Below are 14,014 nucleotides of genomic sequence, written 5' to 3' on the forward strand. Positions count from 1 at the left end.
ACTCATGTCATCAACATGGATCAGGAAGATTTTGGCAAAACACATTTTTGCCCTATTTGTGGAGATAAGTGACCTACGGTCGCTTATCTCCCGATTAGGGAGTCTTACTGGTAGTATTTAGCAGTACTAGAATATTGAGATGTATTAGGCCAAGTAGTAGGCCAACTCAGCCTCAACTTGCTGGTATCATTCCGCCGAAGCGCGACCCAACCCCCCCTGGCCGAGGAGCAGCAGTAGCAGATCCACGGATAGAAATAAACTTTGTTAGAATTAGGATTACACAACCTACCCGTGTTGGTGACCCAGGACCAGCGCTCATGAATGGTGGTGGTGGTCGTGATGATGATGATGATGATGATGATGATGAAGAAGAGAAAAAGATCACTGTAGCCGTTGGTATTGAAGATAAAAAGATTGAAGATGGTGCCAGTCCACTGTAGCCGTTGGTATTGAAGATAAAAAGATTGAAGATGGTGCCAGTCGCGAAGAACCGGGGTCCAAAAGTGGATCAAGAGCCACCTGATATTGTGGAAACCGATCCCGACGGAGCTCGACCCCCGTGCAGGATGGATTCCCCCGCCCGGGGGCTCACATCGCCGCAGCAGCAGAGACCATGTACCGCCGCCACCGCCGCGAAGAGACAGACGAACTGGACGATTTGGCCAATGAAGAATGGCTTCCGCGTAGAGACCCCTCGGAGAACAGAGGCCACGATTCTACTGTCCAAAGTGGTAAGACTTAAATCCAGTGCATGTATGTATTGTATACTGTATAGTTGTATACTGTGTGATAACAGAGCATCCGTGTGGAAGCCTGGTCTATATCAGTGAGATGGGGTAACGGTTTTCCATTGCGACGTGTTGCCACTCCGACATTGGGATCCGGTCTAGAGCCCGCCTACTGCATCCGGCTATTTACACGTACACATACATGCAAGAAATGTTTCCGTATCCGGACCGGATCAGTAACTTGATCCAAGCAGTTAGGATCCACGTGCATGCGTTTGTTTTTGTCGCTACACAGGACACACATGGAGTTCCTATCACGCGCGTGCACGTACGCATGTAGTGTACGGTGCACTGCACAGCTACTAGGATTATTTGATGGGAATTTAGGATTTATTGGCTTAGTTTGTGTGTGCGTGCGTACGATGCGTGTGTGTGTGAGAGAGGGAGAGGTTTCTTTTTACGTGCGGTGCACGCGCGTGCACGTACTATGCACGTACGGTGGACGCCCTGCACCCACCTCGCTATGTCGTCATCATCATCATCAGTAGGCCTACATCTCTGATGTCTGATGATGTAGCTTTTCAGTTCAATTCAAAGGAGCTTTATTGGCATGAGAAAACATACGTTTACATTGCCAAAGCAAGTGTTACAAATAAAAACTGTTGAAAATGGGGAACATATATACAGTTGGAGGGAGTACAGCTTTGTGTAAACAGAGCTATGTTGCATTGTGACATTTTATACATACAGGGTATAAAGGGCATTTCACTGTGACAGTAAATGCATGGTAACTATTTACTATATCTGCATTTTATGTATTACATATGAACTTATTGTAAGTCATTTGCTAAATGTCAAAATTGTAAATTGATTTGTTTACATATAAACCTTTTGATAATTTCCTGGCTATGATTTTAGATGATGAGTCGACGATGATGAGCCTACTTCTTCATTGCCACATCGTAGTCGTCCAAGGACAAGGATAGGTAAAGAACAAAAACCTTTTTTCTGTAAAGCAGACTTAGCACCAGACACATGCTCACATAGACATCAAAGGGGGCTGGAGCCCCTGCCCTTTTATCCATCTGTAAAAAGTGCCCTCTCCAGACCATGAATGCTGTTTTTACATAATTACTATATATATATGTTTATATATATATTTGTGTGGTAAGCAGTGAAGTGCATAGAATGTTAGAGAATTTCTAAAACAGCCTTTTGATGAAAATATTAGGCCCCCAACCTCCACCCATTCTGCTGTGACGCGTTGTGAGCTTGGAGGTGTACTATTTTTCATGTATTTTATAGTAATTATGTATTTGTATAATTTACAGATCGACCATAGGCTTGTGTACGTGGTAGGGGTGCAGAGTTCAGCAGACTCGGTGTAGCCCTTCCGGAGGAGCCTGGCTGTAGTGAAACAGAATGGAGCCCCAGGCCCTGTGCAGGCTGAATGAAAAGCTAGGTCATTCACTTGCGACCTTACAGCCCACCCCCCGTAAAACTAGACAATCATTTGTACTGTACTTCAACCTAAAAAGTGTGAGATAAAGAGAACCCTAAAAGCTGAAGCAGGATTCAGGCTGAATCTCATGTCACTGTGTCAATGTTCTGCACTGCTCTTACTGCTCTTACACACTAAAAGTGTGTAAAAAAACACTTCTTCTTGTTTTTATTTTTTTGAATTTGTTTGTAAACAACCACTGATCATAGGTGTGATGTTACTGAAGCCAACAATAAAAGGCTAAAGAGAGATTTCTGCCTGAAAATGTCTTCTTCACAAAAATGCATTTTTCTCAGCTTTATGTTCTCAAAGAGCTGTTTTTAGGCCATATTCTGCAGCTTCTAGCTAATGGACAGAACATGATAAAAACTCGAAATCTTTTTCTGTTACAAAGTAGACATTCTATTCTTCGTTGCCATATCATTGTTGTCTTTATAGTCAAAACAGATTTTCTCCAGTAGGCCTTCAAAGATGAGCGACAATTCTCAATTTAGCTGGCGGTGGATTGAGCTTTTTGTTAAATTCTGTGGCAGTAAATTAAGAAATGTGCAAGGCACAACTTTACCTTTCTGTTTATTTTTTATTTTTTCATCCTATGAACCCAAACAGTGTTATTTGGTGTTGTTTCATGCCTTACTGATGAGATGGTAAGAGACTGTTCTAACTGAGCTGTGTTACAGTTAAAATTGTGCCAGGCACAACATTTCCTTTCTTTTTCTTTTCTTTCTCCTTCATTCTGTGAACCAAAACAGTGTTATTTGGTGTTGTTTCATGCCTTACTGATGAGATGGTAAGAGACTGTTCTAACTTAGCTGTGTTACAGTTAAAATTGTGCCAGGCACAACATTTCCTTTCTTTTTCTTTCTTTCTCCTTCATTCTGTGAACCAAAACAGTGTTGTTTAATCCCTTACTGATGAGATAGTAAGAGAGAGCATTTTTGTTACCTGTTGCGTTGTTTCAAGGCTCATTGATGAAAATGGTGCTCCTTACTGTGTTGAGTGGTGCATTATGCCTTCATGTGACTGCTTTGTTAACTGTTACATTCCACAAGTCATTTGTTAACTAGACTGAGTAACTTAGAACCCATTCTCTTCTTTGCAATTACACTTTTCCTAATATGGAGTAACCAGCAATTGAAATGATAAATAAATGCTTCAATTGATTTTTGAAACCGTTCTAATGCCTTAATGTTGTTATTTAGCCCCCATACCGTATTTTCAACAATTGGATAATCATTTTTTGGTTGGTAGATCACCTTGAGCTGGCAATTTTAAAAGTAGATCACAAGTCAAAAAAGTGTGGGCACCCCTGCTGTAAATCATGATCGTTGTTAACATACTGTAAATGTATGCATTTTTATTTTCCTCATTGTACATGTCCCATTATTGACTGATAATGTATGTTTATAACAAAACAATAAAAAAACTGTCAAAGGGAGATTTAACAGTCAAACCATCGGGCCGTCGACAGTACCTGATGCAAAGATTTTGAAAATATACGATTTTTGAAAAAGTGTTTAATTATCTTTTGAACCTGCCACTATTGGGAATCCTCCTGGAGGTAGTGAGTAGTAGTGTAGTGCTTCTCCAAGGAGGGTGTTTATTATCCCATACCAGTCTGTAACAGTACATAATACCAAATTAGGGGTCCTTGAAATGTAAAAGTTTGAGAAGTCCACGCCTAATGTTGTACCTGAGCGTCCTCTTGCTGCTTCCTCAGTTGCTCCAGCATGGCCTGAAACTCCATGTCTTTCTGCTCATTTTCCTCAATGGTGGCTTGATTCTGCTCTTCATAGGCCATGGCCACCACTGCCAAGATCAGATTGACCAGGTAGAAGGAACCCAGGAATATTACCAGCACAAAGAAGATCATGTAGGGCTTTCCAGATGCTCGCAGTGTCTGCAGAGAAGACACAGTTGATCATTTGCTTTACATTTTGTTTTAATTTGTCAAATGTCTAGTCTAACATTGTATTTATACTTTGTCGTAGGAAGCTATACGTTTAGACATTTAATTAATTCGGCAATTAATTGAGCAGGTTATGGAAATAATTATTGTCAATCACTGAGAAAGCTGTTAGGCTGGCTAGTGGCTAAAGTACTTTATTCTGCACCGTGACGAAGAAAAGTTCACAAATTATTGGGGACTGCCCCATAGGTCAAACTCCCGTTGCGTCGAACAGCGTTGGCAGGTTAGATATCACCCGCGAGCATCGGCAGGTTAGATAATCACCCGCATCACGGTTACTGAGGTTAGGTTAGGCATAGTTTTACTGAGGTTAGGATTAGGGTTTGGGTTAGAGTTTGGTGGTTGATCCAAAGGGTGTTCGACCTAATGACATGTTACCAAATTATTGCACAACTTATCTAGCCTTTTGGCAGGTGCAGCATAATGTTTTAGCAGGGCAGTATTGTGCATGTTTTTTCATGCATGCACAGAGAAACATTCACATCAAGGACAGCTTGATGGTAAATACCGATACCTAATTGTCCCTTGTGCAATAGAAAACCTCTCACGAGACCTTTTTGGATTATTGTTTGTTTTAGCAGAGAGTAGGATTTTAAGCCAAGCCTATTCAAGTGAGTCGACATTCATCTCTTTAAAGGCCATTCATCTCGTGTTTTCCCAAGGCACAACAGGACTCATCTTTGTCTCTTTGAGAAAAAAAACACACCTGCACATTAACAAATTAGTTTGAACAGGACACAGACAATATTTTCTTTCATGACTATATTGTATGTAAGAACGCATTTTCAACAACTGTATGCCTGTTGTGATCAGTGATGAAGATGAAGTAATACCTTTCGCCAGCCTAACAGCAAACTAGCTAATTGCGAAACAATCTTCCCTCCAGGTTATGGGATTTAGTCTATCGAAATAACAAACCTGTTCTTATATCTTTTCTATATAATGCAGTGCTACTTGATGAGTACATATTGTATCTCTGACCCTTGGTTCTAGACAGCCTGAATGATATATTCAACTGGCACTACCTGATATAAACTGTGCTTTAATGAAATAGATCATTTCACTGGGATTACGTTCTTAATATTTATGTATAAAATATACTTTTTCATATATATAAAGTTTCTATTTTTCATTCTATTTGATTAGCTCCCCTCTATGTTCCTTGCATACCTGCTGGTAAAGAAGTTCCCAGTAATCCTGGGTCATTAGCCTGAAGAGAGAAAGGAAGGCCCACCCAAAGGAATCAAAGCTGGTGTAACCGTAGTTTGGGTTCTTTCCCGCTTTGACGCAGAAAAAACCCTCCGGGCATTGCCTGCAATGGTTACAAAGCCTGTTAAAGGGTGCCACCAGTGTTATGTCACATTTTGGTTCCATCAATAAAAGTATGCCTACTTTAATGGAGTGCAATAATATTAACTGTGATAAAGTATTGTTTTGTCCATGTTTTGACAATGATGGATTATGTAGATGCATGGGACCACTGTGACAAAAAATGGGAAAAACACATATCCTTTATGTTCAAATCTTTGCCAGGTTCAAAATCTGGAAGTAGCGCAAAAACACAGATAAACAGATAAGTCAGATAAGTCATTATCGTCTAATATTTGGGGTAAATCATACCCAGCTGCGGTGGTGTTTCCACAAAGCAACGGGTCCTTTCCCTCCTCGAGGCTGTAGTAATAGTAATTCCCTGAGGACAGGGGTAGAGTCAGTGTTTGACCAAATGGCCATGGTGGGTCCACAGACATAATACAACTTCAAATGTAGGTTTTAGGAGGTACCCTGAAAGACATCTTGCAATCAGGTTTGTAGCTAGGTAAAGTTAGCCGAAAGTTAAACCAATCTGGGAACTAAATCAAAATCAATATCTTTCTTCACAAATGTGTTCATAAAGGTGTCAACTATCACCTCTGAACTTTCTCAATCACAACTCCCTTGGGGAACTTTGTGGGAGCCAATCAAAGTTGGGGGTATCCCGTGGGCCTGAGATTAAAGGGGAAAACAATTGAAAATGGCCAATATGAGCGTATGAGGTGTGTAATTAGGGTATTTGGGGGCTGCTGAATCCATTCCAACCATTAGTTATCAGTAAAAATGACTCCTTGGCCATAAAATAGGCCACAACAAACTACCTTTTTGTGTCCACAAGACATAATATTGTCAATAAAAAAAAATGGTTGGAGTAGGGTTTGAATTCATGAAAACTATTCAAGATCAGGTGGGTAAGCGCACATCATGACACATGATAACATGATACAATCTGACAAGGAACACTCAAAAGGGTTTAAAGCATAGGGACTAACAGGACACAGGTGAACTCGAATGACATGATTGGCTAAGCCTTAGCCAATTAGGCCTATTTTAAGGCCAAGGAGTCATTTAAACTGAAAACTAATGGTTGGAATGGATTCAGCAGCCCAAAAATACCCTAATTACCCACCATATGCTCATATTGGCTTTTTTTTTTTTTTTTTTTTTCATTTTATTATAAGCTAGGTAATTCCCATACCACATCGCTGAAAGAAATGTTGCAAATTATTCTGTGATGCTAAACCCCAACAATATCAATATGTACTTAAAGAAGGCTCAAGATCCAAGGGATACAATATAACAAAGCCTCAATTTCACCAATTTATTTTGGTCAGAAAGAAATGCTTACATTTCTGCCTCTCCTTCATTAGAGCATGTACTGTATATAGTAGCAGTAGAAAATAATTAGCTTACTGTTATTATTGATGTGCTCTGTCCAGAAATTGTTTATTATTGTTTGATTCAAGTTCCCATTTGTGCATGCCCATTCCTCAAACGGTGTGTCATTGAAGCGGTTATTCATAGCCTCAGTAAAGTTCTTCACACACTTATGTCTTAAATGGCCCATAAACAATTGCAACCCTATGAGGGCAAAGACGCTTAGGCAGAAGACCGTGAGGATAATCACATCAGATAGCTTCTTCACTGACTGGATCAGGGCACCAACAATGGTCTTCAGGCCTGCCAAAGACATCACCATTTGTTACGGAATCAGAATACTATAAAAAAACAAACACATATGAAAAATACAATCTCCAGCATGAAGACACAAGCTCCATAAAGTAAAACGTTGTTATCACTATCCTTACAAGACACAAGATTCACATTTGTAGTGCTTCCTATATAACAAATAATGTTGAAAAAAAGAAAAGAAAAAAAAACATTACATTCAAGATGGCAAGAACACTCATTTGTGAAGTCACTAATACATGAATACATGCATCATATCAACACAATTTGAGTTTTGGTATGGTTAATAATTAGTATGTATGCACATGCAAGTATACATGCAACAGTTAGGCTTAGGCATGAACTCTACCAGACAATAAAACAACGTAACTATCTTTAACCAATCTCAGTTAGAAGCAGGGACCACATGGAAACATCCATCCAAGGAAGGAATAAAAGCAAGGAAAATTTAAAGGCATTCAACAAACATGCCACAGATTTCACAGTCAAAATACAATCTAAATCTACCATACAACAAATTGGTATTTTAAGGGGGGAAACACACACACACACACACACACACACACACACACACACACACACACACACGCGCGCGCGCGCGCGCGCGCGCGCACACACACACACACACACACACACACACACACACACACACACACACGCACACACACGTGTGCACACATACGTGCACATGCACACATACGTGCACACACGCACACACACATGAGAAAAATAAGTATGTCTAAAATTATGCAACCACAAAGATTCTTACAGTTTTATATTCCTGCTTTTAATGGCTACACAGCAAAATCTGGAATGTTAATTTTGTATACAAATGGTCTGTCCATTAAAAAAAAAATGTCACTATCATAGTTAAATTAACATTCTGAATTTTACCGTTTCACATTGTGACACGACAAGCAAGCAATGACATCAACCAGAGCCTGTTAGAGTAGAGGAATGGATGGATGATGGACAGACTGTAGCCACGTCCATTTAACCTGTCTCTCACCTGGGACGACTGAGATAGTTTTAAAGGGATATTCCACTTTCAAAAAAAATTTGGTCATTTTATCATCTAATCAGGCTTTTATGAACACCCTGGACAGTTTTTAATTTACTTCATTCAGTATTTAGATATTTGATGTAAATGTTATCAGGCCCTCCAGGCTCAGGGCCTATATCCACATACACACCCATTGTAACTTCAAACTCCATTTTAACCATGATAGATTCATTAAAAACACCCATTATGTATTCTGGTGACTCATACTACCCTCCTAATACGTGAGCAGACCGTGTTTTTTCAATAACTTTTTTCTTTTATTTTTAATAATTCTTTGGGAAAATGGAAAAAATTAAATACAATAATATTTTATTAAAAATAAATGAAAAAAGTTATTGAAAAAACACGGCCTGCTCACGTATTAGGAGGGTAATATGAGTCACCAGAAAAACATAATGAGTGTTTTTAATGAATCCATCATGGTTAAAATGAAGTTTGAAGTTACAATGGGTGTGTGTGGGGAGAGGCCCTGAGCCTGGAGGGCCAGATAACAATTACATCAAATATCTAAATATTGAATGAAGCAAATTAAAAACTGTTCAGGGTGTTCATAAAAGCCTGATTAGACGATAAAATTAGCAAAAGTTTTTTGAAAGTGGAATATCCCTTTAAGAGCTCGGATAACCCTGAATGTTCTGAGGGCTGAGACATTGCCCAGGTCCACAAACTCATATCTGCAATAAGGGGGCAGGGGTGGGGTTGGGATCACGCCATGACAAAACAATATAGCAAGTGCAGAGGTTGGGGCAAGAAGAGGGGGGTGGGGGGTGGCTGCAGGAGGCATCATCCCACACGCAATCAGCTGTCAAATGCTAGGGTAGCTTACCTGGGATAACTGAAATAGTTTTCAAAACTCTCAGCACTCTGAAAGTGCGAAGAGCTGAAACACTGCCTAGGTTTTTATGTACCGGTAACGCAGTTACAAACCTGTAGGGAAAAAGGATTTTTATACATAGGAAACACATACAGTAGGAAACATATTCACAAAGGAAACATTATACTAATAAGCATTTGTATTAATGACCTGTTACTATGGGGATGTATCTACATTTCTACAGCTATATTCATAACGAGATCACCTCCACCTGAATCTCTACCTTCAACTGCATTTACAATGTAAATTATGATTATTATAGTTTTTTTTCCTCCAAAATAGTCACAACGCATCGCATTGCTGTATGTTCTGGACTTGTAGATCAGCTATGTTTTACCCACTACACCATCATACAACAAAGTATAAAATAGTTCTTAAAGGGAACTATTCACAAAAAAAAAAAAAGAAAAAAAAAAAGAAATATATATATATATATATATATATATATATATATGTGTGTGTTTTTTTTCCTATCGATTACTCACCCCATGGAGACTTGAATGCATGGATAGTTTTGCTTTTGTCACATTCCTGAGCCAATAATTTGATGACCAGCAGTGGTTCCCAATGGGGACACGAATAGTCTCCATTGTTCCCTATGGAGACACAAAGAGCCTCCTCAAATTATTGGCTTATAGGAATGCGAAAAAACTAAAAAACATCCATATATTTTCAATGGGATGAGTAATCAATAAAAAGGTAATTTTGGGGGAGAATCAGCCCTTTAAGCAGTTCATTGACACAAACCACAGTAGAGACTTACGCCATGACAATGACACAGAAATCCAGCCAGTTCCATGGGTCTCTCAGAAAAGTGAACTTTCCCACAACGAATCCTCGAGACAACATTTTGACAAGTGCTTCTAAAGTATAGATGGCAGTAAACGTGTACCTGTCAGAAACAAAATGTGTTAATTTGCATGGCCATAATTTGCTGGCTTTGCTAATAATATGTATGCCTTATTTCAAGGAGCACTTACTCTACATTCTTTTCCCAGTCAGTCTGTTTATTGTAGGTCATAATCGCACAGTTGGTAAGGATGGTGCACATGATTAATATGCTGAACGCTGTGGAAGCTGTTGTCAAGGACCTTAAGACCTTAAGATTTTGTGCCAGAAACCACCATAAGGGTACGGTCATACCAGAGTTTGATTCTGCCTATGCAGTGGATTCTGCTTTTCAGTGGGAACAGAGTGTTCTGTTGGCATTGTGTGGCTGTCCACTCCATTGAAAAACATTGGCAGAATCCACCGCATTTGGTTAGATTAGATTGAACATAGATTTGTACAATACTATAAGTGGGCGTGACTTGCGACCTCAGGGTGACATAGGGCGAGGTCGCGCCAATTCTTGGCCATCTGGCCAACCACTGCGTTTCTCTGACGATTCTAGTTGTTGTCATTCTGGGGGGAGTTTGTTCATGTTTTTGTGAGGGTATCAACCCTAGGAGACACGGGGAGAACATGCAAACTCCACACAGAAAGGCCCTATCTCCAACCCCACCTAGGGGGTGGGCGCTGATGACGTGAAGGGAGGAACACGCCGCCCATATATGTCCTTAATATTGATAACATAATAATAATGTCATTAATATTGACAATATAGGAATCTCCATATATGGGCATAAAACGTACGTAAGTAATGCCAAGCAGGGTCTTGGTGAGTTAGGGCCTTGGTTTGATGCCTGTGGATCTCCATATATGGGCATAAGGGGGTACCCTAACATTCTCATTTTTGGCCTGGGATTTATGACATCAGAAATCTCCATGTATGGGCATTAAAGTTTTTTTTTCTTTTTCTGGGAATGACCATATATGTACTTTTTATTTTATTTTATCCTTTATTAATAATAATATGTATCCATATACGTACAATATATGTTATGCCCATACATGGAGATGGGCATAAAAAAAAAAAACGTAATAATTTGTAATGCCAAGCAGGGCCTTGGTGAGTTAGGGCCTCATGGTTTGATGCCTGTGGATCTCCATATATGGGCCATATATGGTACCCTAACATTCTCATTTTCGACGTGGAATCAGAAATGTCCATGCATGGACATAAAAGTTTTTTTTTCTTTTTCTGGGAATGACCATATATGGACTTTTATACCCTGAGAAATCTCTTAGCTTGTCTGACTGTCAGTACAGGAAGTGATGTCACGTGACATCCTTTTTATGCCCATATATGAGTCATTCTGTACCACATCACTGTGACTCACTGACATCACACTGACATCACTTCCTGTACAGCCAGACAGCCAGCCAGCCAGCCAGCCAGCCAGCCAGCCAGCCAGACAGACAGACAGACAGACAGACAGACAGACAGACAGACAAGCTACGAGGTTTTTCAGGGTATAATAATGCGACCTTCGGTCGCAATTAGTCATTATTATACATTCTCTCAACAATGCTAATCTGATTTATGCTTTAATGAAAGGATATGAGTGTACCAAAATCTTAATTGCTACTCTTCTAAGAGGGTTGAAGGGACTTAGGACATAGAAGCCAGAAGTGGCGTTGAAGCGAAAGATGACCTTTCCTTTGTTCAATACCATAAAAGTCTAGAGGAAAGAGAAAAGAGACAGATAGAATGAGACAGAGAGAGAGAGAGAGATAGAGAGAGAGAGAGAGAGAGAGAGAGAGAGAGAGAGAGAGAGAGAGAGAGAGAGAGAGAGAGAGAGAGAGAGATATTAAGACAGAGAGAGATATTCATCATTACTATACAAAAAGAAAACAATACCAACATTCCTCTTTTAAAAGCACAATATCCAATAGAGATGTTCAAACATAATCTGTAGATCACGAGTAAGGAGTCGTAGCTTGTGGTTTCATGACAAAGCACTTGTAAATCACTGTCACTGGGCTTGTCTCTCTGTAAGTGAGGTACAAAGGCTTTAGCTGGATAACAACATCACCAAGACAACACCTGAATTACAGCAGGGCCAGAAAACACAATCTTCATGGACCATATTGATATGGTGGCTATTTTGCTATTAGTTCAGAACCGAGGGTGGGAACCACCAACTCGAGGAGAATTTAACCAGTAAGACTCCCTAATCGGGAGATAAGCGACCGCCAGGTCGCAGCGTGAAATTGGCCTGATGGTGGCGCTATATGGGACAGATCCATGTTGATGACATGAGTATAGACATACTGTGTAGCAATTTGCGTCATTTAAGGGCAAATTCTTTAGGAGTAGTGTCCAAAAATGTGTTAAAAAAATCGGCCTGAATGTGGCGCTAAATGGGACAGATCCACGTTGATGACATGAGTGTAGCGCAAGTGTGTACCGATTTGCATGATTTTAGGGCAAAATTCGTAGGAGCAGTGTCCAAAAATGTGTTTAGCAAGAATTGGCCTCATGGTGGCGCTAGAAGAGGGCCATGTGAGAATTGATGGAGGTTGTGGTTTGGCAGGTAAGGAGTGTGTGTGCAGAATTTGGCATGGATCGGGGCAACGGTTGCGGAGATATGAGCAGGGCAAAAGTGTGACGTGTGACAGACTGACTGACTGACTGACTGACTGATGACTGACAGACGGACAGCTGGTTGAGGTTTTGATAGTAACTGCGACCTGACGGTCGCAACAATACAACAGCTATGGCAAAGACGAAAACTATAAATTAAACACTTTCTATTCTATGACTCCAAGTCATATGTCATATATATGATATATATCTGTCATGAAGTCTGCGATCCACATTGGAGCCACGCTGTTCCCATGTAGATCCTGAGAGCCACATAATTCGTTTTTGAGAAAGGATCATAGTATATTATAATTCTCATAATTCTAATACACGATAATAATTGTAAAATGCATTGATTATAATAACTTCTGTTATAAAATGTCATCTGTAATATTCTTGCATAGATTTAATGTTATTACATCATTATTATTATTATATTATAATGTATTACAACTATGAGAATAATTATAATGCACTGATCCTGATCCAAAACAAGTATGTGAGTGTTCTATTAATATGACACTTGACCTTATGATCTGATTACAATGCATTTATACTTCTGACCTTATTACAGTAAGTCATAAAACACTTATATTGTTACAAGTAATACTCATATTGTTATATACAGATTATAATGCACTATAAGTACATTATAATGCATGCTATACATGGGTTTCATATACTGTAAAGTGTTAACCAGTAGTACTGGCTATAAACAAGGGGCAGCCAAAGGACAGCCTTTACTATGCTATAATACCAATTTAATGGCATGAAACAGAGACTAGATCATTATATATCTTTATCAGATATAGATTGTATCAGGTTGCCTCCTTTCATAACACGCACACCTACTTTCTGATTACTGTAGAAGGGGTCCAGGTCCTCCAAGGGTGTTGACACCATTCCTTCAGGAATGTCCCCGTATATGAAAGGCAGCGTTTTCCCTGCCTTCAAGTCACTGCTGGGCTTTGGCCCAACCTCGTCACTGTGTTTTCTCTTCTCTCCCTTGGCGGGCTTCCTGGCATTCTCCTCTGCGATCCGCTTCTCGATGGCCTTGAGGCTGGCACCGCAGAAGGGGTGGAAGCTCTCTGGTCCTGGCGGTGCAAGCAGCTGGGCCATCTTGTCATCCTGCACCCCCATGGAAGCACCCTTTACATCCCAACATGGGAAATAATTGACAATAATCAAATCTGTGTCAACTCTAAAGTGGCATTTCCATAAAGCCACTTTTTGCGCATTAACGGCTTATTCGCTAAATGTTTTTATGGAAACACTTCAAAATGCGAATAAACTTTCATTATCCGCAAAAAAAATTATCCGCTTGGAGGAGGAGGATTTTGAGCCTTTATCGAATAAACTAAATGCGCATAAGTGAATGGAAACGGGTCAGACAATGAATGCGAATAGATT

General features: G+C 39.9%; 1 protein-coding gene across 1 annotated transcript in view; it reads right to left on the bottom strand.

Annotated features, from left to right (window-relative positions):
- Nucleotides 1-13,723, bottom strand: part of LOC308280356 (sodium channel protein type 2 subunit alpha-like) — a gene marked incomplete at both ends in the record, with an annotated part of 57,192 nt that extends 43,469 nt beyond the window's left edge. The window contains 9 exons of the mRNA XM_080720618.1: nt 3,923-4,129; nt 5,369-5,510; nt 5,819-5,869; nt 7,006-7,189; nt 9,088-9,188; nt 9,899-10,027; nt 10,116-10,203; nt 11,579-11,699; nt 13,457-13,723. Coding sequence (XP_080576744.1) covers nt 3,923-4,129; nt 5,369-5,510; nt 5,819-5,869; nt 7,006-7,189; nt 9,088-9,188; nt 9,899-10,027; nt 10,116-10,203; nt 11,579-11,699; nt 13,457-13,723 — 1,290 coding nt within the window. The remainder of the gene's footprint in view (nt 1-3,922; nt 4,130-5,368; nt 5,511-5,818; nt 5,870-7,005; nt 7,190-9,087; nt 9,189-9,898; nt 10,028-10,115; nt 10,204-11,578; nt 11,700-13,456) is intronic.
- Nucleotides 13,724-14,014: the final 291 nt, after the last annotated feature.

This window comes from Nannobrachium achirus, assembly GCF_963921795.1.
Source record: "Nannobrachium achirus genome assembly, chromosome: 24".
In the NCBI taxonomy this organism is placed as follows: Eukaryota; Metazoa; Chordata; class Actinopteri; order Myctophiformes; family Myctophidae; genus Nannobrachium; species Nannobrachium achirus.